Source organism: Misgurnus anguillicaudatus, chromosome 8, assembly GCF_027580225.2.
Source record: "Misgurnus anguillicaudatus chromosome 8, ASM2758022v2, whole genome shotgun sequence".
Classification (NCBI taxonomy): domain Eukaryota; kingdom Metazoa; phylum Chordata; class Actinopteri; order Cypriniformes; family Cobitidae; genus Misgurnus; species Misgurnus anguillicaudatus.
This window is the reverse complement of record NC_073344.2, coordinates 29,282,010-29,308,193: the sequence shown is the minus strand read 5'-3', so window position 1 is coordinate 29,308,193 and position 26,184 is coordinate 29,282,010. Positions and strand designations below refer to the sequence as shown.

General features: G+C 39.3%; 1 protein-coding gene across 19 annotated transcripts in view; it reads right to left on the bottom strand.

Annotated features, from left to right (window-relative positions):
• Positions 1-26,184, bottom strand: part of ptprfa (protein tyrosine phosphatase receptor type Fa) — a 294,038-nt gene that overhangs the window by 60,637 nt on the left and 207,217 nt on the right. For 13 of the 19 annotated variants that reach the window (XM_073870663.1, XM_073870669.1, XM_073870666.1 and 10 more), the window contains 2 exons: positions 21,736-22,041; positions 14,942-15,135 (listed from right to left, as the gene is read on the bottom strand). In XM_073870663.1, the coding sequence (XP_073726764.1) occupies positions 14,942-15,135; positions 21,736-22,041 (500 nt within the window). The remainder of the gene's footprint in view (positions 1-14,941; positions 15,136-21,735; positions 22,042-26,184) is intronic. The other 6 variants (XM_073870673.1, XM_073870674.1, XM_073870679.1 and 3 more) reach the window with 1 other exon arrangement.

The window sequence follows — 26,184 nt, the reverse complement described above, 5'->3', positions numbered from 1 at the left end:
ATCAGAGCAAATATACACTAGGCTTGTACCGATTCACCCAGAAACATGTGATATGTCAGGGATGGCGTGGAGAACGATGATTCATTTAGTATGTCAACATTACAAATAAATAAAAGAAACTGAATCATTTTCCCAGTGGACACAAAGATGGATAAATGCAGAAAATGTACATTTCTTTCCACATTTGCGTCTGTGGGTGTGAGGACGATACTAACTGTACACCCCATCATACTGATATTGGTCTCAGCTGGCGATGAATTCATTTAACTTCACCTCTGTGAGTCACTGCGACATCAGACATACCGAAAAACACCCCGTGTTTTACAAAAGTCGAGAGCGGAGACCTTTACTGACATGATATTTTTTCTGACTGAATAAACCGTGACTTCTGATAAAAAGACTCACCCCTGTTTTCATCATAACCTGTTCATTACACCTGCAAACACACTTTACAGCGTCCCACACATTTTGACTCGACTGTCCTTTCAGCCCATTGCCAACAAAAAAACCTACATCTACCAAATACATTGCTATTTACAGCATCTGCAAGCCTGTGCATTTCAAAACGACAGCAGTCGATTAACGCACTTCTCGAGTAAAATAACTAAGAATAAATGAGCAAAACATATTAGGGGTGCAAGGGTACACGTATTCGTACCGAACAGTTTCAGTACAGGACTACTAGTTTGGTGCATGTATAGCGAATGCAATCTTTAATAGTAGTTAACGGTATGTAAATTTACATTTTTGTGTATTACGGAAATTTTTGTAATTTATTGTGCCTGTTATTTTACCGAATTTTCCCGGCACCCTAGCTGCCTGGAATTTTACAGTTTTTTTTACAGTTTTTTATAGTGTTAATGTTAAATAACAGAAAAAAACTGTATTTGTGTATTTTCGGAAATTTTTGTAATTTATTGTGCCTGTTATTTTACAGAATTTTCCCGGCAACCCGGCTGCCGGAATTTGACAGTTTTTTATGGATTTTTTTACAGTGTTAATGTAAAATGATAGAAAAATAATAATAATAATTTATTGTGCTCGTTATTTTACGGAATTTTCCCAGCAACCCAGCTGCCGAAATTTTTACCTTTTTTTACAGTATTAATGTAAAATTACAGAAAAAACTGTATTTTTGTATTACAAAAATTTCTGTAATTTATCGTGCGTTATTTTACAGTATTTTCCTGGCACCCCAGCTACCAGAAATTGTAATTTTTTTTACGGGTTTTTTACAGTGAGGCTTGTTTTACATGCGGAACATACTTCAAATCCAAGTTCCCACATGACATATTAAGTGGTGGACCGCAAGTTTGTTTAGCAAAACACGTTTCTTTATTCCACAGCCCTACTTTTCCATTGCTTTACTATGTACACGTTTGACCGTTAGAGTAGGGGTGTGTCTTGCATCTTTTTTGCTTGTCAAGTACTCAAAATGTGACCTTTGCATTTAACCCATCCCATCATGAACACAAACCCAAAGCAGCGTACAGCTATCCCAGCATCCGGGGAGCAAATTAGGGTTAAGGTGCCTTGCTCAAGGGCACCACAGTCGCACCAGCCGGCAGTGAGACTCGAACCGGCAGCTCTCGGGTTACAATCCCAACTCTCTAAACACTAAGCTACGACTACGCATAAGTGCAAAGTTTTAAGACGCTGCGTCAAGTTAAAAGAATTTCAAATTTTGCAGGTGATTCGGCTCATCAATGTCAGGTCCAGAACTGTGGACCAATAAGAAAACCCTGGAGGCGGGACATGCCTCGCAAAGTTTTGTCTACAGCAGCAAGTTGGCCACGCAATTCATGTTTTATTCTATTTTTTTTATTTAAACCAAGCAGGTGTTTAATTTTTAATGTGATTGTTTGTTTATTTTATTTATTTATTTACACCATTCCAGCATCTATGGTTATATTTAAAAATGTGTTTAAAATATGTAAACTGTTGATGTTTACAAATGTTATTAGTTTCATTGAATTCCGAACTGTGAATTTTGTGTACCGTTACACCTCTAAACTAGCCTGGTCCAACCAGACTCTCGTACATTCATTTCATTACATGCTTCATTGCAAAGCATTACTTCCGTTAAGGAGGGTCCTCTGTTGAAGTTTAAAACTATTGGATCTGCCCAGAGTCACTCAGGATCTGCCATAGCCAATCGCTAACGTGTAGTCGTGACGTATATCATGCGCCGAAACCGGCCGGAAACAAGAAGTCCGAAAGATCAGACCAACAAAACTTAGCAAACATTGTTCTTGCTCCGGCTTTAACTTTTGTATATTCGGCAGTTTTGCAACAACGGACCGAATAGCTTTTCTCACGTCTTTTTCATTACTGAACTACAACTCAAGCTGACGCACAACCTCAACGTCATCGTATTTAGCCACACCCATCTGTTCGCTGATTGGACCTGCAGATTTTTGCAGGAGAAAACGAAACTCTACACAGCAGTCCCAGACGTTGTACTGAAGCGAAATAAAAAATTAACGGAAGCACGTAGGAGGGCGGAGCCAGGCTACCTCTAAACCATATAAATTAGGAAACAAACAGAAGTGCTAAAATGTTCAGAATTTAATGTAGCATCAATGATGTTATTACGATATTTGCATAGAAGATGTATTTGCATACTCGGTTCCGATAAGTCTTGTCTTCTTTGCAAATATTAAACCATTTATAGCTACTTTAACGGTACACTATTAGTCCATAGTATATGTGTTTGACTTAATTTGGCACTTCGCAGACCCAGAGGCGTCATGCCCATTCAAACTTAGATTCTTGAGCCAAATGGATTTTGCATGCAACCTCCAAATCACAGAAACCTCCATTAATCTGTTACATGTCTTTTTATCTGTTTAATATGCACAACATTTTCAGTTTTGTGCAGCAACCTAGTCACTTTTCAGAGATTTTTGCCGTTTTGACTGTGTTACATGTTACTTTATTCATGAGGAAGGCGCATCAGACGCAATCAGCATCTCAGCGTGGTTGCGGGAATTAAAATGGCGTCAGAAACGCTCACAAAATTTCCAAACCCCAGTACGGTAATGTGCAGTTAGCTATGTAGAAAATGTAGATTTCTAGATTCATCTTGGTACAACATCAGAGCTCGCCAGAGTTCACGTGGGTGCAGGATCACATGCTCACATATGAGGTCAAATTTATCTCCTCATATAATTTTATATTAATAAACATATTTTTAAAGTTTTACAGCATTATTGCTTTGCTAGCCTGGGTGCCAGCCGATCTTAGCCCCGCCCACAACATTTTTGAAAACGGGAAGATCGGTCTGGGGTTTTCCGTTGAGGAACTTCTATGCGAGACCGAAAGCTGGTTGACCAATTAAATTGTCAGGGCGGGCTTTATACGATGATGGACAGATGATCAACAGTAACGTAATCAACGAAGTCACCAAAGAGCGCGTGTGTTGAATCTGTTTACAACGAAATGGCTGCCGCTGTAGAATTCAGATGTGTGGAATCTGACATTGAGTCTGTTCTAAAAGATATCGATTTTAAAAGAGGAACTGAGAAACGCGATCAAGGCATTGTTGATCAGAAAGATGTTTTTGCTGTCCTTCCTACGGGATTCGGCAAACGTTTCATTTATCAGCTAGCTCCGATGGTCACTATGAAGACGGGACATGAAAACCCTAATGTCATTGTTGTTTCTCCTTTGGTCGCACTTATGGAGGACCAAGTTAAAGAAGCAACTGAAATGGGTATCACGGCGATGCAACTCGGCGTGCACGACGAGACGGATATAATTAGCGGTCGTTGCCAGCGTCTTTTCAGAAGCCCGGAATTGTGGCTGCTGAATAAGTGGAGGGACATGCTAGGCTCCGATATTTTTTGAAGCCAAAGTAATGGGTATCGTCGTGGGTGAAGTTCACCTAATGTACAAATGGTAAGAGATAGACTGACTGTATGACTTAGTAAATACTTAATGTTGTGATATAAATGAAACGTAGTAAACATAGTAGGTGTTGATGTACGTTCGCTAACTCAGACTTAGTATAATCACAATGTTAGTGTCATTGTAGCGAAATAACTAGCAGTTCGGTCAGGCTGTTTAAGAGGCCATTTCAACATACGTCACACACTCCGTTGCTCTGATTGGTCGTAGGTCTATCCAATTGAGTGCAGAGGCATTTTTCGGTTGAGACACGCCCCATAATCATAGCCCAATGGAGCAGTATCAGACTCAAATTCTGACTAGAATTGAGTATGACAACGTCAGGCTATGCTTTTGCAGCATTAAACATTAAAACCAATCATGTGACTGCTATCATTTTCATTGTTTATATGGTTTATGAATTTAAAATGACATACATTTTATAACATAACGCAGTTGTTGTGCGAATGCATTAAAGGCACAATTAAACAAGTCATTAAACAGAACGTATATTAACAACAAAAAAGCCATTTCATATGTGAATATGATGCCAATGTATCATTATTCTCATTGAATTAATTGAAGTATTTGACAAAAGTTAGTCAACATTTATTTGAGTGGTTTTCACTTAAAGACAGAATGGCTCAGAATGTTAGAAATGTAAGTGGGAGCGCCAAAGAAAAAGCTCTCTAGTATTTCTTTAATGTCTGTTTATGCACAAATATCCGTGAGCTGTGCCCAATGTGCCCCTTTAAAAAATAAAATTGGTGCATGACGCCCCTGCGCAGACCGATTGTGTGACATCAAAGTATCAAGAGAGCGAATCAAAAGCAGTACAGTTGAGTCGCTCTCGTGATACTTTGATGTCATACACCTGTCATCAATTCAGCTTTGTATGTCGAGGCGATTTTGAAAGTGTCTAGCATGCCACTTTGTTATTGATTTTATTAAGCCACACAGTGGCATCAGGCTTTGCCATTGCTATCTCTAGTGGTGATAATTACATATTGTGCCTTTAATGTGTAAAACCATCACTAATATAACAGTACTTTTTTGTAGCGGAGCTAAAAGCTGTTTCTTTTCTTTGTGTGTGTGTGTGTGTATGTGTGTGTGGGAAATTGATTACTGTAAAAGGGAAATTGTTGGACAGATTGTAACACACGCACACACATGCACGCACGCACGCACGCACACACACACACACACACACAGAGCAGTTGATGATTTAGCCCCTCAGTCGGTTTCATGTAGAGATTAAGTTTCACCTTCAGAGGTTAGAGGATATCTGCTTATTCAGCATCCAGCACAGGCATTCAATTTTTCCTTATTCCCCATCAAACACACACACATCAGACCTGCCGTCTGCCAGTCATATCCCTCATCCTGCACACATTTTGGGGGATGCAGGGTGATTTCTCTCCCTAATATTGTCGATGCATATTCAGTGTGCGCTGTATTTTCCCCCAGATGCACATCAACCGCTGCCATCGCACCACTGATGGAGGGATTTATATTCTGCTCCATAACCTTGCTGACTAACAGCAAATAAAAGACACAACACTTCCAGACCCGTCGAAAACGCTTTAATCATAAAACAGCACATATAAACCAAGAGAGAGAGAGAGAGAGAGAGAGATGCACTAGTTCCTATCAAAAGAGACTTGAATGGTCGAAGCCATTGACGTCACAACGGTCAAGTGGTACAACTATGTGCTTTCATAATGCTCGAGTTTCTAACTTATCATTACTATTTCAACAAAGATGTAAGAGCTTATTAACTCAATATTTTCAGCATGACGTGGACACAGCATGAGGTTACACTTCATATAAGCATGACTCTTTTGTGTTTTAATATCCTGAGATTGTTCAAATGCAGAACTGCTATGTAGATAAACTTGAAATCGTATGCAATTCAGTAGCTCAAGTGTGTTGATGTGCCAATGCATTTGTATTTACCTATAAATCTTGACTGTATTTTAGATTTTAGTCTCTGTAAAAAGACTGACATCTAGAGCTGATCGTACAGAGCCGATGCACTCCGCTTCTTATTCCTCATTTAGTGGGAATATCTGGACCACTGAGCATCTCTAAAACATGGACTGGTGCTTTAATGCATCGTGGAGGGCATAATTTAACAGCTGTGAGAGGAGAAACAGTGCTGAGATCTCCTTCTTAAGTTTTGGGGTTTACTTTGTGTGATAAAGAAGAGCAGTAATTTAGCTTTGGCACTGAAACCGAGAGAGAAACGTCCTATTCCTGTCTGGCAGACGTGACGCTATCCGCACTATTTCACTTTACAGGCTTTTGTGTAAATGCGGGGAAAATGATGAAATACGAGGCCACGGCAACCCTTTTGTGCTGTTAAATTGTTATATCACTCAGCGCGCATTGAGGGTCATTTTCTTTTGGAGAGTCACGCATCACTATTGGCTGATAAAAGCTTACATTAGTCCAACCTAGCGTCAACCAACCTCTCTCTCTTTCACCCACATGTCATCACATCTGCTTGAACGCCAGGTATTTCCTCTAATGTATACTGTATTGGGTAGTGAAGGCCAGGGGGATGTGTGCTGGAGGCTGCAGTGTTTTGGCTCTGGTTTAATGGATCTGGTTTCGCTCTGTTATGGATGGATACGACTCGTCATGAAATACTGAGACCTGCTGCTCGATTAACTCTGATCACATGACACTTTGTAACACTTTTTAACGGTGTTGTCAAAGCAGAAACATCTAATGTTCATATGAGAGTTTATTTATATCACAGAAATCCAAATGTGCATTCAAAAACCCATATTTAAATCTTTTTAAAGCCAGATTTACTAAACAAGGCTTGCTTTTGGGCTAAACATTGCTAGTAACACACCTACTGTATGTGAGATCATCAACTGTGCTGTGCATTGGACAACGTGAATAATAACCACAATTTATAGAGATGTTGAGATCTTTACTACAGTATAGACGGTTTCATCAGACGCATGTGCAGTGAGGCGATACGCGTCTGGTCCGAACTTTACTTCCGGTTTCAGTTTGTTTAATGGTCTGACTAGTAGCTAAACTAAACTAAACTAAACTAAACAAATACCTTGTCGAAAATAACAAAAGTTTTGGTTTCCTAGGTAATCTATGTTTATTGTTTATTTTGCTTGTTATATAAATAAACTACATTTAAAGTACTTTGTTGTAATTTATTATTAGCGGAGTTTACCAGAAGTTACGTGTTGACCACGAAAGCCGCTTGTTTGTGTTGTTACTGCTGAAACCATCTATAGACAGTTTCATCGTTCGCACATGCTTTGTCGTGGTTAAGTGTCTGGACTGAACTTTACTTCGGTCTTTGTTTGTTTAATGGTCTGACTAGTGGCTAAACTAAACTGTGGAACAAATACCTCGTAGAAAATAACAAATGTTTTGGTTTCCTAAAGACAGGGGGAGACGACGATCTTGAATCAGCGCTATGTGAAAGGAGGTTTGGCAGCCGATCTGTAGTTAAGATTGTATACATTGTATAGTACACATTTTAAACAGCAACATTAGCTATGTGTCGTTTTTTTATATGCTTTATCTACTTCTTGTTTTTTTTGCTTGTAACTACTTTAAAAGTGACATAGAATGATTGAACAGGGTATTTATCCTTGTTCTGTGATGTGACATGTAGACAAAATGTTTTTTTGTTTGGGTCTGTAATGCCTTAGAAGCTTCCTAAAACCCTCTCTCAGATAGCTCTATTAGGGTGGGGGATTTTAAACAAGTGGTTTTGCACCTATTTGGCTCCCCCTACTGGCTTAACTTGTAATCTCATTACTGATTGGCTGACTTTGCTGCCACTCAAAAAATGTAGCCAATTATTTTAAAGTTGAGGGGCAGTGAGATGCCTGTGATGTCATAAGCATCAGTTTTTCAGATTGGGCCGTTTTCTGGCTGACATTTCTAAAAGAGGAATTTCTATGAGAGTGAGATGTTTAGCATGTTTAGCACTTTTTGTATGTTCGTGAATGCGGGTAGACTACCATTATTCAACAAAGACAATGTAAAAATGTTTTTTCATTCTCTGTCCCCTTTAAAATGACTCTTTTATTGTTAATAATTCTTTGCGGAGTTTAGTTACACTTGTTCCACGAAAGCCGTTTGTTTATGTTGTTACTGCTGAAACTGTCTATAAGTGTGGACATGTTCTAGACTACCAGGTTAGTAATATAATCGACCAAATGATTTATATGCAATCTATCTGTCATCCATGTAATCTCATGTCAGTCTATGATGATATTAGAGATCTCATGCATGGATTTTCTTACCACAGACACAAATTAAATATCCTTGTGAAACATGTAAAAACACAAGTCTTCTCTCTATCAATCCTCCATCTCTCTTTCGCTCTTACAGTGTTCGGGTCATCACACACACCCTCTCCTGCGCTGAAGGAGACATAGATCAGAGTTTGACAGCATGTCTTATCTGATATGATCTGCCTCATGCTTCACATCCCTCCTCTCCCTTTCTCTCTCTCTCTCACATGCATGGGATCACTAAGTCCTTTAAGTATAAAAACAAAAAACAAAACTCGTTTGCCCTACACCATTTACTGAAGAGACCCCCTTTATCTGACAATGATTCAATCCACAGAGAAGTTCCTTAACTCTTTCCCCACCAGTGTTTAAAAAAAAGTTGCAAGCCAGTGCTTGCATTTTTCACAAACGTTTAAAGCCCTTCAGAAAAAAAGACATTCTACCTTAAAAAAATTATCCTATCTTCATTTGTTCTCTTTAATCACCTCCCCAATATGAGTAGATTCTTCAAAAATACCAAACTTTGAACAAAAAGCTGAAATAATTGCATTTTTGTAAGTTTTTACTGTTTTTGGATCAGTGGATGCTGCACTGTTTTATAAGTTTTTGGCTGAATGTTTCCATATAGAATCTTTAGCATCCGAAAACCTTTCTGTTTTATAAAAGCATCTTTAGATTATACAATTTAAAAAAAGAAATGAGTCGTTAAAGAAGCTTGACTAAAATAGAACCTTCTAAGCACCTTTATTTTTTTAACTCTTTCCCCGCCATTGACAAGTTATCTCGTCAATTAAGAAAAAAATGTCCCTGCCAATGACACTTCACTGACCAGTTTTTACGGTAATCTGTAATTCTGCTATTATCCACTAGGTAGAGCTCTTACCCAACTGAACTATCCACTGATCCAAAAACAGTAAAAACTCTGTGTATGTTTTGATCATTGCTCTGAATCTGGTCGCTAACAAAATTCCTTTACAAAAATTCATTATTTTAAAATGTGGTATTTTTGAAGAAACCTACCCATATTTAGGAGGTTATAAAAAGAGATCAAATGAAGATAGCATGAAAAGTTTTTTTTCCCCGTTTTGTTTGTTTGTTTGAAAGCAGAGAGTCTGTTTTTTCATTTGATATATTTGTATGTTTATATATTTATAGAAGAACATTTTTCTTGAAGGCATTTTGTGAAACTTTTGTGAAAATCACAAAAAAATGCTGGCAGGCAACTTTTTAAAAAAGCCTGGCGGGAATGAGTTAACAGTGTTCAGACAAAATCAAAATTAAACCCAAAGGTCCTTTAAAGGAACAGTATGTAAGAAATGTATATCAATTAATCATAAAATGGCCCTCATATGTCACTAGACATTAAGAAATCATTTTCATTTCAAATACTTATATCACTGACAACAGTAATCTGGCCAGGATATTATCATTTAAAAAGTGGAGTTGCAGCCCTCAACTGATGTTTATGTTGTCATTTTGTGTATTGGCCACCAGTTGTGAGATTGCAGTACCAGTTTTAGCCACAAGTTTTGTGATTGCAATACCAGTTTTGACCACAATCCTACATACTGTTCCTTTAAAGTTGTATTTGGGTTTGCCTTGGCATTTCAATCACAACCACAACCCCCTGAAATTCATAAACCTCTAGGAGTTTAATAACACCTGGTTGGAAAAGTCTGTGTAAAATTAGAAACTCACAAATATTTGATCATTTTGTTAAAAAAAACAAGACATCATTTTGGCTCGACGGCGTCTCGATTTAAGAATTTCGCTCGAGGGTAGAAAGAAGTATGGCAGACATTTTTAAACAGATTTTGCTCCATAATGTTAGATTTTGCTTTAAGTTTTTCTGAGCCTGTGGAACATACACTAAATTTTTAAGTTTAATCAACTTGAAATGACAAAAAATAACTTTCTTGACTAGTGAGGAGTTGCTATAAATTATAAAAATAAAGCTGAAATAACTAAAACTAATTCAACTTTATTTTGATTATTTATAGCAACTCCTCACTAGTCAGGAAAGCTGAAATGAATTGTAAATTCAAGTTAATTAAACTTAAAAATTTGGCAAAAAATGTACAAACTGTGCAATTTTGGTCACACTTTATATTAGGTGGTCTTAATTACTATGTAATAACATTAACTCTTTCACCGCCAGCGTTTTTAAAAAAAGTTGCCAGCCAGCGCCAGCGTTTTTCATGATTTTCACAAAAGTTTAATGCCTTCCAGAAAATGTTCTTCTTCAAATATATAAACATACAATATACCAAATGAAAGAACAGACCCTCTGCTTTCAAACAAAAAAACCCGTTTCATCCTACCTTTAGGAGTTCTTTTGTAATCAGCTTTTGAATATGGGTAGGTTTCTGCAAAAACACCACATTTTGAGCAAAAAGCAGAGATAATTCCATTTTTGTGACGGACTTTTCATAGAGATCCCATTCAGAGCGATCTTAAAAACAGACACAGACATGCAGCAGCTTGCCAGAGGGCAATACTTCCGGTTTTAAAAAGTTGCGGAAGGGTGGATAATAGCGGTATTGCGGAAAGACGGAAAATCTTGTCATTGGCGGGGAAGCGTTTTCTCTTAATTGACGAGATATCTCTCGTTAAAGAGTTAAATACCTGCAAGACTATGGATTTACTGTGAAACTACATGTTGTTATGCTAATTTTGCTAATAAGTTTGAGATAGGGTTAAATTTAGGTGTAAGGGGATGGTTATATTTTGGGGTAAGAGTTGGGTTATGGTTAAGTGTAACAGTAACAGTGTAAGGGTGTGACTACAGGACAGACGTCATCAGGACCGACAGCCACTTCATTTCATCTAGACAAGGACGTGGTGCTCGTAAACATGTTCGAGAGTGAACACTCGGATGACGAGAGAGAGACCAATCATCAGCTTTCTAAACTGACAGAACAGGCCAATCAAAATGATTCAGAAGCAACGCTACAGATTCAATCCATCACCCGTACATGTGATGTACTGTATGAGTGAGCAGGCTCCTGCCCAAACTCATTTCATCTCCTTCCTCATCCCCGCGGCCCCAATACAACACAACACGCTCCATTTGGCATTTCTGAACAGAGGACAAGCAAACTTACTGCTGCTCATCGATTGTAATGTGGAAACCGATCCAGTGCCAAGCTGGCAGACATTACAGGACGACACGGACACGAGCAGAATCAACGGCCGAGAGGGAAAGAAATAGAGAGATGATTTGTGAAGTCTGTGTAAAGTCATTTCAGAGAATTAAACACATTAGAAATGTATTGCTGCAACACGTTGAAAAGACTGTAAACTATGCAGTACTAAATTGTTTTTCCTGTATTCAGGATTATTTGGGCGGGGCTAAAACGGTGGCTCGATGATGCACTAGAGCCACCGAGCATGGCCCCGCCCCTAACACAATCGTGAGCATCAGAACAGACAGAAGACACGCCCCCAGCTTTTTCTTATTTTATTTATTTGGTGTTTTTTAATCATTCAAATTTGTCTGGGTGGTGAATATCACATTTTTCTGTGAGAAAACATTTAATATTGGACTTTAAATGTTACTTTTTACATTTACATAAGATTTTTTTATCACGTCAATCCAAGTATTTACAATTACATTGCATTTAACAGATGCTTTTATCCAAAGCGACTTAGAAAAGTGTGTGAGTCATTTATCTTTAGCCTTTTTAATAATTTGTCTGCAGATGTCCTGTCGTTTTTAAGTGTCCAGATCGCTGCGGGTGTGAGAGCGCAGTATATGTAAAAAACAATTTGTTACTGTGACAAATGGACATCCACATATGGGATGGTGTGCTAGCGTGAGCGTGTATATCTGATCGTAAAAACAAAAGTGCAAAGAGGCAAGAATCTTGCTCGAGACCCTCGCATTTATACAGATAAGACAGGAATGCAGGCGATGGAGGGAAAAAGAGGTGTTTATCTGCGGGGAAGGCAAAGAAAACAAAATCAACTTGGGTTTAAAGCACCGTGAAAACGTTCTCCACCCTTCAGAGAAACCGAACGCATCACTGAAGACAGGAACCAGACAGAGCGGCATTCAGATGGGATCGCTTCGGTTCTCTCGTCAGAACCTTTCTGCATTTTGATTCATTCGGTTTCTAAAATCTGAACTCTCATGAGCGGGAGGTCCACTCGTGTTACGCAGGTATAACGTGTGCACGCACACTCCAGTAAGCTCAGAGTGCCAAATACCTGCAGTCGACGTGCTCCCGCAAGTCAAATGCTGAATATCAATCCTCCTCTTGACGCTCCCATGAATACTCAGTTGAGATTAGAGCATCCCCACAGCTGAAGATCCATTTCATCATAAATTTTAATCTCTCGAATATATATTAATATTAACTTCATTCGAATAACGTTTAGTGAGTTCAGATCGTCCCTCTGTAGGAAGGAATTACACTTTTATGAATAAAACACTTCCCACTTTCTGACTGATCTAACTCTGGTGAATAGTTTCAAATTAGCAACACTTTAATTGAAGTCTGTATCAGAAAATGGTTGAAACAAAGGTATTCCCATTGTTATGCAGTATAATGCATGTATGCATTTTCAAATAATTATTGTAGCAATAATACTTTAATAGGCCCCATATCTTACGTTGTATAATATACACTCACCTAAAGGATTATTAGGAACACCATACTAATACTGTGTTTGACCCCCTTTCAGAACTGCCTTAATTCTACATGGCATTGATTCAACAAGGTGCTGAAAGCATTCTTTAGAAATGTTGGCCCATATTGATAGGTTAGCATCTTGCAGTTGATGAAGATTTGTGGGATGCACATCCAGGGCACGAAGCTCCCGTTCCACCACATCCCAAAGATGCTCTATTGGGTTGAGACCTGGGTACTGTGGGGACCATTTTAGTACAGTGAACTCATTGTCATGTTCAAGAAACCAATTTGAAATGATTCGAGCTTTGTGACATGGTGCATTTTCCTGCTGGAAGTAGCCATCAGAGGATGAGTACATGGTGGTCATAAAGGGATGGACATGTTCAGAAACAATGCTCAGGTAGGACGTGGCATTTAAACGATGCCCAATTGGCACTAAGGAGCCTAAAGTGTTCCAATAAAACATCCCCACACCATTACACCACTACCACCAGCCTGCACAGTGGTAACAACGCATGATGGATCCATGTTCTCATTCTGTTTATGCCAAATTCCGACTCTACCATCTGAATGTCTCAACAGAAATCGAGACTCATCAGACCAGGCAACATCCAATTTTGGTGAGCTTGTGCAAATTGTAGCCTTTTTTCCCTATTTGTAGTGGAGATGAGTTGAACCCGGTGGGGTCTTCTGCTGTTGTAGCCCATCCGCCTCAAGGTTGTGCGTGTTGTGGCTTCACAAATGCTTTGCTGCATACCTCTGTTGTAACGAGTGGTTATTTCAGTCAAAGTTGCTCTTCTATCAGCTTGAATCAGTCGGCTCATTCTCTGACCTCTAGCATCAACAAGACATTTTTGCCCACAGGACTGACGCATACTGGATGTTTATCCCTTTTCACACCATTTTTTGTAAACCCTAGAAATGGTTGTGCGTGAAAATCCCTGTAACTGAGCAGATTGTGAAATACTCAGACTGGCTCATCTGGCACCAACAACCGTGCCACGCTCAAAATTGCTTAAATCACCTTTCTTTCCCATTTTAACATTCAGTTTGGAGTTCAGGAGATTGTCTTGACCAGGACCACACCCCTAAATGCATTGAAGCAACTGCCATGTTATTGGTTGGTTAGATAATTGCATCAATGAGAAATTTAACAGGTGTTCCTAATAATCCTTTAGGTGAGTGTATCTTATATTATTTAGATGTACAGCTACTTTAAATCAGTGCTTAAAAATAACTTAATAAAGTTGCACAACATTTTAGCTTTAGTTGCATTATTATTTTACCATAGTTAAAGGTTATAACACCTTAATGCAAGGGTCACCTAAAATGAAAAATTCACTTTTTTGTTGCCTGTGTGTGTACACAAACACCCTGTAATGATAAAAATCTTTATTTTTAAATCCTCGTAAAACCTGAGCAAACTGATGTCACTTTGCGCAGGCCCCGCCCCCAACTGTTCAATAGATTTTAAATCTATTTTACATAATTCATTACCACACATTTATTATGAACAATAAAGTAAGGCAATTGTTTTTTTTTATTTCAGTATAGATCACCGTAAACTGGGAGGGAAGCAGCAGCTCATTTGCATTTAAAGAGACACACACAAAAACAACACAGCCAAAAATGGACCGTTTCAACAGGGTAAAAGAAATGATCTATAGGGTATTTGGACCTAAAACTTCACAGGCACATTCTGGGAACCTATGCGAATAATATTACATCTTGAAAATTAACATAAATTTGACCTTTAAAGCCTGGAGTATAGTCTGTTTTTACGTGGATGCAAATGTATGCACACAGTTGAATGCACAGCCTTGCAAAGTATAGTTTATTTGACTCATATGTGTGTGCAGACATTTGACGCATACGTATTGCGATGAAATTAACCTTATTGTTTGTTGTCTCTTTGTTACTGTGTGTTTCTTGTTTTTTGTATAATGCTTGGCAATATTGCAAGTGCACACAATTACACTAATAAATTATGTTAAAATTAAATGTATGCATTAGAATGAATAAAGAGTATCTTTAAATGGATAACATATGTATACTATACAGGCTAGAAGCACACGTTTACGCTAAAACTGATGTTATGAATGTCTGTTAAACAGTGTGGGAGAGCAGATTCAGTACCTGTGCCTCGGGCAGCGCCACGTCTCGGATGGTGGGTTGTCCGCGCGGCTCTCCGTTCTCCAGCCGTGAATAAACAACCTGATAGCCACGGATCTGCCCGTGCTGCTTCTGCTGGAGAGGAGATTTCCATGACACGCGCAGGGCCGTGGAGTTCACGTTGTCCACCTCAACCCTGCGTGGAGGGGCGCCGGGCACTGTGTGAGATAGAGAGGTGCTTTAAAATTCAACCACACAAACAAACATCATTAAAAACCTACCTCCTGGCAACAGCCAACACACCGTGTATAATACGGTTATCTACTTTCCTTCACATTAGATCCGTTCCCACTGTGCTCCTGCATAGCTCAGTGGTGGAGCATTGTGTTAGCAGTGCAAAAGTGCTTGGATTCGAAACCATGAAACATATATATTGATAAAAATGTATACTTTGTAATGCACTGTATGTCACTTTGGATAAAATAAAGAGTTCAATAAAGAGAAAAGACACAGTGTATAAGTGACTATTCTTTAACAGTTTGGAAGTTTGACCAGCAAAGTGAAACATCAGAAACAGAAGATAGCCGAGCTTTCCTGGAGTCTGGTGGATAAAGCAGTAGTTCAGTCGATGTTTATGACACTCAACTGATAGTCGATATAGGAGGGAAGGTGGTGTGAAGGTTTAAAAGCACAGCATTAAGAGATTCATAAGCACACAGAGAAACACCATCACCCATCCCAGAAGTAACAGCTCCGAGCGCAAGAAGATCTATGAAGGTTCAAATGCTGAAGATCAGCAATTTAGCTAGGCTTAATTGGAGTCATTTGACTGTATAAATGTACTTGGCTGCCCAATCCAACCTTGACCTTCAGTAGAGAAAAAGTCAATAATGCTGAAGCCAACAGATAAACAGAACTGCATCTTCCGCAGATGTGTGTTTGTGTGTGACCAGGGCTGAAACCAAACATGGACAGGTTGTAGAAACATGGGTGTCTGTGGGTGTGTATATGCACTCATATATAGTAAAAATAAATATTGTACTATATTTGTGTTTTAGAGAATGCTATGGGGTTACTATCGATGACATAATATACGTGCTATCCTATGGCAACACAATCGTATTGCCATAGGATAGCACGGATATTATGTCATCGATAGGCGACAATGAAAAGCAATTATTTAAAACTAGAATTTCTCTGGATTTACAAATACTTGGGAACGTTTGGAATAAGTACACAAATGCATAAAATACCTCCTTTTTATGCAAATGTTTTCTCTTAATTTACGAGATAACTCGTCAATGGCAAGGAAAAATTAAAATAGGAATGTCTCTTGATTTTTATAAATCTTTGGAAACCTAAAGGATAATGTAAGTACACATCTCCATGAAATATATCAAAAATATATCAATATATCAAAAATGTATTACATATTGTGCCTTTAATGGCATTTGTGGCATACAGAATAATAATTTCAACTTGTCCATTAAAGCCACAATATGTAATAAAATATCCTAAAACCACTTGAACACTGTGATATATTTCATAGATTGTGTATTTACATTATCCTTTAGGTTCCCAAGGATTTATAAAATAAGAGAGAAATTCACATTTTAAGTCTTTCCCGCCACTGACGAGTTATCTCATCAATTAAGAGAAAAGATTTGCATTAAAAAAACGTGTTTCTGATGAGGTTTAATGTTAATCTTTAACACCGCAATTATCCACCAGATAGATCCACATACGCAATTTATAAAAAAACTGAAGCAAAAAACTATTTACTAATTTTAAACTCTGTGTATGTTTTGATAACATTCTGAATCTGATCTCTAAAAAAATTCCTTCTCAAAAATGCTATTATTTCAGTTTTTTGCTAAGAGTTTATAAAAATATAGATAGGATGAAAGTTTTTTTTCCCCGTTTTGTTTGTTTGTTTATTGTTTGTTTGAAAGCAGAGGGTCTGTTCTTTCATTTTATATATTTGTATGTTTATATATTTTTAGAAGAAAAATTTCCTGAAAGGAATTTTGTGAAACTTTTGTGAAAATCACAAAAAATGGTGGTGGGCAACTGTCAAAAAATGGCTGGCAGGGAATGAGTTAATGGAATTTGTGGCATAAAGAAATAATAATTTCAACTTGTCCATTAAAGCCATAATATGTAAGATTTTTGTAATGAAATATCCCCCAAAAAAACTTGCACAGTGTGATATATTTGATGAAGTTGTGTACTTACATTATCCGTTAGGTTCCCAAGGATTTATACATTTAGAGAAATTCCTATTTTAAGTAATGGCTCGTCCCTTGTCTCCCTTGTAATTGTCGCCCTTTTAGTGACTTGCGCTATTTTTCGCTGCTTGTAGAGACTATGACACACGTGTGGACAAATGTGGAAGTGGCGGTTATACAGCATCTAACACGCAGCTGTTGTGCCTTGCAGCTAATTCATTACGATGGCATAAAATAATGCGATCAAACGTACAAACATTATCTCATCCGGGAACATGTCTAGCGAAAACAACCCATCATTCCACTCTCCTTAATATCGTCATTAAGCTTCGCCTTAATCGTGTTAATTTGAAATAGTGACCTCTAGTGGTGAAAATCTACATATTGTGCCTTTAATTTAAATCATACTTACAACAGAAACAAAACCGGAATATTGTTTAGTAGCAGACCTCTGCAGCTATTGCCGTATAAGCACTAACATGAACTACTGAGTTGATATTTTGTTGATGTTTGACTAGTGTTGTAGGATGATTCAACTATTTTGCTTTTAAATAAACTGAGGTTGACCTAATGTTATAATAACAGAAACTTTTCTTTCGGGATGAGATGAAACACCAGCCTTTGCTGCTCAAAACTCAAGACGATAACAGCAGCTGGAAGATTGAACTTCTTTTCTTGCTCACTCAACCTCCTTTCTCTCCATCTCATTTTCTCCATCTCGCCCTGCAGCCCGTCTCCATGGAAACGGCGATGAAGGGTGTTGCTTCCCTGTGCTCACAGCCACTTCTTTCCACTTGAGCTTCTAAAGCACATTACCCACAGCTCCAGGCGTGAAGGCAACATCACAGGGAAATTAGACGTGTGCCGATTGGCCGAGTGATGTGTCCGATATCACACATCAGATATCACCTGAGACCCGTCACGTGCGGCCCGTGAGGTTTCTAGGAAGGGTAAAGACAGGATGACGTCCGCTGAGACCGATTTGTGGATGGCATGTAATCACAAGTTGCTAATATGCCACATATAGTGTAACGCTGGACTATGTTTAAAGTGATAAAATTTCTCTTCCTGCATTCAAAACCCGTGTGCCGTGACCTTGCTCGAAACCTTGTGTGAAAGACATTTATAACTCTCGGGTGAATAAACCATAAGGCTCAGAAAGTCTCAAATCTTGATTTATGTGAATACTCCAGTTAAGTGGCTCAGAAATGTGCAAACACTCTTTTTTGTTCAGAAATTACAAACTAACAAGCTTGTGGCACAAACAGTTCACACCTCAATATTTCTGTATTTCTGCTTGATGAATATGTATGTCAGGAGCCCTTGTGAATGGGCGGAAAAGGTAAGAAAGCTGATGCAAACGTTTACAGATAGAAGGCAGAGCTCATTTATCAATGATTCGCCGGCAGCCTCCAGTTTTGCTTTCTGTCAGAGGCGTTAAACTCTTATCAGGTAACACACCACATTATTCTCCCCTGAATACGCAAGAGAAACTCAATGACTTAAATGATCTCTGTTTGGACTGATTAATAACTCACATTTCAAGTTTTGGAGGGTTGAGTTCTTTTATCTCGGGTCAGTAAGCAATTACAAAGCAAGCCTTAACTGCTCATATCAACCCTGTAGCAGTCAACAAAAATACCTAACCAATGTGGTGTGAGATCTGAACTGGCAAGCACCACGCCCACGGTCTAACAAAATTGAAAAATGTAGTTAAATAGTGTTAAAAAACGTATGGTTTAGAAATACTGACTGAAGTAGAACGCATCATGGTCGACAGTGGGCCAAAATCACAGTATGAAACCAATACTGCCTCCAGGGAGAGAGTATGGTTTGATTGACAGGTTTAAACAGATATGGGACATGTTCTTCTGGCATTCATCACCCCATTCACCTGTCAATCAAATTGCTGAGCACAGTGGAGAGCCTAATGTGGCGCTTAAAATAAGCCCTCACACACAGAAAGAGAAAACCCACAAGCACTGATTCAGATTTGCGCCCTTTACTGAGCACAGTGCAAACATTTTCTAAAAAAGAATCTAAACAATGCTAGTCTGGACAGAAGTTATAAGTGGATGTCAAGATGTTGCTGGTTGTGCTGTAAGCATGTTCCAAAGAGACGGTACATTGTTGTACTGTATAAGCAGTTGCCAGGGTAATGATGGGATGTTGTACTTTAAGTGGCTGCCAGGGTGATGGTGGGTAATTGTAATGTAGGCAGTTTCCAGGGTGATGCTGGGTTACTGTAATGTAGATGGTTGCCAGGGCGATGCTGGGATACTGTAATTGTAGGAGGTTGCCAAGGCGATGCTGGGTTACTGTACAGTAGGAGGTTGCGATGGCGATTCTGGGTTATTGTAATACAGGTGGTTGCCAGGGCGATACTGGGTTACTGTATTTGTATGCGGTTGCCAGGGCGATGATGGCTTACTGTAACTGTAGAAGGTTGCTGGGTTACTGTACAGTAGGGGGTTGCAATGGTGATTCTGGGTTATTGTAATACAGGTGGTTGCCAGGGCAATGATGGGCTTCTGGAATGTGGGCAGTTGCCAGGGCAAAGATGGATTACTGTAATCTAGGCGGTTGCCAGGGTGATGATGGGCTGCTGTAATGTAGGCAGTTGCCAGGGCGATCCTGGGTTACTGTAGTTGTAGGCGGTTGCCAGGCTGATGATGGCTTACTGTAATTGTAGGAGGTTGTCAGGGCGATTCTGGGTTACTGTATTTGTATGCGGTTGCCAGGGCGATGATGGCTTACTGTAACTGTAGAAGGTTGCTGGGTTACTGTACAGTAGGGGGTTGCAATGGTGATTCTGGGTTATTGTAAGACAGGTGGTTGCCAGGGCGATGATGGGCTTCTGTAATGTGGGCAGTTGCCAGGGCAAAGATGGATTACTGTAATCTAGGCGGTTGCCAGGGTGATGATGGGCTGCTGTAATGTAGGCAGTTGCCAGGGCGATCCTGGGTTACTGTAATTGTATACGGTTGCCAGGGCGATGATGGGTTATTGTAATTGTATCCGGTTGCCAGGGTGATGATGGCTTACTGTAACTGTAGGAGGTTGCCAAGGCAATGCTGGGTTACTGTAAAGTAGGAGGTTGCCAGGGTGATGCTGAGTTACTTTAATGTAGGCGGTTGCAATGGTGATTCTGGGTTATTGTAATACAGGCGGTTGCCAGGGTGATGCTGAGTTACTGTAATTTAGGTGGTTGCCAGGGCGATGATGGCTTACTGTAACTGTAGGAGGTTGCCAAGGCAATGTTTGGTTACTGTAAAGTAGGAGGTTGCCACTGCGATTCTGGGTTATTGTAATACAGGCAGTTGCCAGGGTGATGCTGAGTTACTGTAATGTAGGCAGTTGCCAGGGCTAAGATGGGTTACTGTAATGTAGGCAGTTGCCAGGGCGATGATGTGCTACTGTAATGAAGGCAGTTGCCAGGGCGATGCTGGGTTACTGTAATTGTATGCGGTTGCCAGGGCGATGATGGGTTATTGTAATTGTATCTGATTGCCAGGGCAATGATGGCTAAATGTAACTGTAGGAGGTTGCCAAGGCAATGCTGGGTTGCTGTAAAGTAGGAGGTTGCCAGTGCGATTCTGGGTTATTGTAATACAGGTGGTTGCCAGGGCAATGGTGGGTTGTTGTACTGCAAGCGGTTGCCAGGGTAATGGTGGGTCGTTGCACTTCAAGCAGTTGCCTGGGCGATGCTGGGTTACTTTAATGTAGGCAGTTTGTGATGTAGCTGGTTGTCAGGGTGATTCTCGGTTTTTGTGATGTTGCCGATTGCCAGGGCAATGCTATGATGCTGAGCTTTGTTCTGTGTAGTTGCCTCAGTAGCTGGGTGATTGGCCTTAATTAAAGGAACCCAGTTTGTTCAGAGATTTTGTGTTCCACCGAATAGAAATTTAACAGTACATCTGTCCTCAACAAATGCTTTGTGGTATCATTCAGGTACACAGAACAAATTTCCATATAATTTTCAGTAATTATGGATTAATGGATGCTGATTTTTAAAATAAATTCTAAAGAGACAGTGAGAAAAGAGAAAATATTCTAGCAAATAAAATATTTTTAAAGTTGAGCAAGACTACAAAGAAACTTTTCTATTATATATTCCTTTCAACACTAAAAACCTGTCGTCATGTTTGTCTACTTCAGGTGGAGATGATGAAGAGTGCTCCAGAAACCTCTCAAGAAAAGAAAACCCTCTGCCTTTAAAGTAACTTGTGGCTATATAAGGCAATGTGAACCTCAACACGATCACCCACTCATTCTCTGTGCTTTTCTCCACAAGAGCCTTTTCATCAAGAAGTGATGATTTGACAAGTAAAATAATACACCGCACAGACCTTAGATTTCTACTGTACAAGAGCCAACTATTAAGACCAAAAGAATGAGGAGCAACAGGAAAGGAATCTGGCGTACAGTAAAGAAAGAAAGAAACAGAAAGACCCACAGAGGAAAGTTGTTCAGGCAAGAAACCAAGAACCAGGCCGCACACCGGAAGTAGAGTTAGTTTTGGTGAGTTTGAAGACTTGAATAGAAGAAGCAGAGAGCAGATCTGGAGAGGTAGAAGAGGTCGAGCATTACCGTCCTCTTGGGTTCTGATGCGGGTGCTGCCGCTCTCGGGACCGGGCCCTACGTCAGTGTGCGCTTTGACCCACACCGTGTACTCCGTCCATTTCTCCAACCCCTCCAGCACGTAGCTGGACACATCTGCGGAGATGTTCGGCACCTCGTGCCGCTGCTGGTCTTCACCCGATGACGCCTTATAGGCCAGAGAGTACCTGACGATGTTGCCATGACGATTAGCGGCAGGCGGAGCCGCCCAACTCACCTGGATGCTGGTGGAAGAGAGACTGAGCAGGTGAACTTCCTGTGGAGGAGCAGATGGGGCTGGAAAGAGGAGGAGGTGCAGGAAGAATGCATGAGCACATGTACTAAAAGAGTTATTTTTCTACAAAGGTATTGATGTAATATTAAAGGTTTTTCCAATCGGAGAATCTGTTCTTCTAGGTATCATTTGCTAAAAGTGGAAAATCACAGTCCTCAGGGGCTTTTAAAGCACCAGTTTATAAAAAGCATTCTACAGAAGAATCTCAAGAGCATCAGGATGTAAAACCTTTTTGGAACTTTAATATTTGTCTTCACCATCTAAATACTGTATGTGGAGAAAAAGAAGCAGAGATTGATGGCTCCCTTCTGCTGTGTGTAGATGTGTGTGTTAAGGCATGTGTGACCGAAACCGAATGTATTTTCTTTCTGACACAGTCTCTTTGGCTGAGAGAAGTAAGAGGTATGATTGATGGCCAGTCCATCTCCGAGTTGCTGTATTGGTTATTTTTTAAAATCACTTGAGTTCACAGAAAATCCTGCTGCTCTTTATTTCTCATCCTGTGGACACGGCAAAAAAACCTAAAGAAAACTATATAGACGGTTTCAGCAGCAAAAACATAAACAGCTTTTGTAGACTAAACACAACTTCCGGTAGACTTCCACATAGAATCAATGACAACAGAGTCCTTTTACAGTAGTTTACTTCTGATCTCATCACTAGATGGCTCTAAAATTTACACACTGCACCTTTAAGATGCGTTTATAATTTTTAGTGCGTTTGCCACGCGTCTAGATTTAAAATAAACTTGAGCGCGACTTGATACGAACAGCCTCTAAAAGAAAATGACCTACAAATCCAATAAAAAAATCTAAATCATGGATGTAACAATGAATTGGCATAATCGTCTATTGTAAGAGTAACAAAAATCTATTTAAAGGGACAATTTTTTGAAAATAGGCTAATTATTCAGCTCCCCCGACCAGCCGATCTCCAGGTCTGGCGATGGCACTTTTAGCATAGCTTAGCATAATTCATTGAATCTTATTAGACCATTAGCATTGCGCTCAAAAATATCCAAAGAGTTTTGGTATTTTTCCTATTTAAAGGAACAGTATGTAGGATTGTGGCCAAAACTGGTATTGCAATCACAAAACTTGTGGCTAAAACTGGTACTGCAATCATACAACTGGTGGCCAATACACAAAATGACAACATAAACATCAGTTGAGGGCTGCAACTCCACTTTTTAAATGACAATATCCTGGCCAAACCACTGTTGTCAGTGTTATAAGTATTTGAAATGAAAATAATTTCTTAATGTCTAGTGACATATCAGGGAGATTTTATGATTAATTGATATACATTTCTTACTGTTCTTTTAAAACTTAACTTTTCTGTAGTTACATCGTGTACTAAGACCGACAGAAATTTAAAAGTTGAGATTTTCTAGGCAGATATGGCTAGCAACTATACTTTTATTCTGGCGTAATAATCAAGGACTTTGCTGCCGTAACATGTTTGCAGCAGGCGTAGTGATAATACGCAGTGCCCGAAAATGATTGAAAGTTACCAAGGGGACTATTTTCGGTGTGCATCATTAATTATTCCTTACACATGTAATAATGTACACTATATATTATTATTGCATCCTGTTAATCTATAAAAACACTGAGGTGCTAAACGATTTACTAAACGGGGCAAATTAGCGCGAGAGCGCAATTAAATAAAAATGTGCAGATGGGAGTGGAAATATTTTATTGAATATTTTAATAATATTTTCCTCTGGCATTCCAAATAAACTGTTACATGTTTATTGGTATGAATACCGATAACACACGCACAAACATTAGTAAATCATGTTGCGTGAATCATTAAAATAATCTCCTCCCACCAATTATGCGTCTAAAAGGGGAACTCTTACAAATGCATATGCAATAAGGTCAGTCGCAAAAATAACGAAACCTCAGCTTTTCAGTGCTAATTATCCACTGCGTGTCTTTAGTAAATCACGACAGTCGTTATTTAATGCCAAAATGATAGTTTGCCCTGGCGCAAGCTGTTAGTAAATCTGGCCCTTACTGTACGTTCACATGGGCGCAGACTTCAAGTTCCAAAGTTACCGGAAGTCATTCATTCACAATGGAAGCTAGCTTCTCTTAGCTGCAAGGAGCGTCAAATCCATCGGCGTCGCGTTTTGAGCGACCAGAGCGTCAATCAGAAAGTTGAAAGAAGCTCAACTTTATGGTAATGAGCTATGACGCGGTTCAGCGGCAAACAGCAGCAAAACGCCAGCAACCAATCGGAATATAGCCTAGATGTTCTTGATTCTGGAGAAACATACGATGTAAATTTTCATTCCTACCAAAACATTAGTCCTGAGAAAACAGACTTCAGAGCGGCCAAAGCGTCAACAAGCTTCCCTGTACTTTTTTGGCGCTTTTCCATTGCATAGTACCCCACGGTTTGGTTTAGTTTGGGTCGGGTCAGCTTACTTTTGGGAGCTTTTCCATTGGGATCACTTCGTAGTACCCGATACTTTTTTTCGTACCACCTCGGGTGGGGTTCCAAGCGACCCGAGCTGATACCAAACGTGACGCGTAAACACTGTAGTTCACTGATTGGTCTGAGAGAATCGTCATCGGCGCCGTCATCCTATTATGTAAAATGCAATGGAAAAGCGCCATTTGACAAGCGTCCTTGACCAGGCGGCCTGAGGTTCTTTGGAAGCTCAAGTCTGCGGCGGTGTGAACGTACAGTTAGTGTAAATGGACAATATCTCTATATTTTTTAGGATTTTTTTAATTAGTATAAATAGCATCTATTGCTATATGCACTAAGTGTAAAAAGTAGCTATTGCTATTTGCATTTTGTGTAAATAGCCGCTGCCTTATTTATTCAGCGAGTAGCAATGTAATGAGGCGGATAATGTAAAGTCAGATGGTCAGTATAATATAAATCCCTCCACTTTATATCTTGGTCACACTGTCTGTGTTTATTTTGCAATAATGCTTCTCGCTTTACCAAAATGATTGATGGTGGATATACAGTATGTGCTGACAATGAAGATAAGATAACTGCATCACTCGTGTTCTGTTGAGGAGAAAAGCCGCAAAACATCACAGTTATAATATAGAGAATGATAAATGAGGTGTTTTAATTCCACGCAGAAGATTAACAAACGTGTGTGAATCCCAAAAGACGGCCAATACATGAAGCTGAAACCACAGAGTGGCAGAAAAGGTGGGAGAACTGAGTGAGAAAACAAGATTACACTGAGGAAAAGATAGAGTTATGAGACACCAGACACATCTGGAGACAATCAAGAAGGTGTTAAAGAGAAAGACAGAGCGAGAAAACGAGCACATGAGCATAAAGAGAGAGAGATGACAAAAAGACAATAAGTCCCTTTCACACATACAGTCTTTACTGGTAACTTATTGCAGTTAACAGATCATGTGTGAACAAAACCTTTCTGGTAAATCAGTGCTGCCAATTTACTAGTAAAAGAGGTTGTAAGATTACCAGTAATTTACTGGTAAACTTTTTAGTATGTGTGAACAGAGAATAAAAATTACCGACCTTAAAACGGACAATGTCAGAACATGACAGCTTCAAGCCAATAATAAAGTTTTGTTACAGATGACGTGTTTACCCCGCACTGTTTACAGACGCTTCACATGCATGCACATCTCTTCACCAAAGTTGTTTAAAACAGCTTTCTGTCTATTTTCCCAATTGCCCAAATCCTTCGCACACTCTCTGTGTAAACATTACTGCTGTTCAAGATGCAGTTAAGTTCAGTTTAAGTCAATGTTAAGCTCACAATCAAATGCATGACTGTCAGCGTTGCCACAAAAGCGAAAACAACAAAATACGGCCTGTGTATATTAAATCATTACCGGCCATTGTTTACAAATACGACAAAGAACTTACCGCGCGGCAGTTTAAAGGTAAATTCTGCTTTCTTACAGAGTTTACCGCTATTTTGATACTGATGTGTGTATATTATGTCATACTGGTAAAAAAACGAAACATTACTGCGTTTGTAAACAACACATTCTTGTATTTACTGGTAATTGTAGTAAATTCATGGAAATTTACCGAAATGACTGTGCGAAACAATAAGAAAAACAGCAGAAAGACAATCAAAATGATGCGGTGGGGACAGAGAGATAAAGGGAGGGAGAGAGAGAGGAGAAATT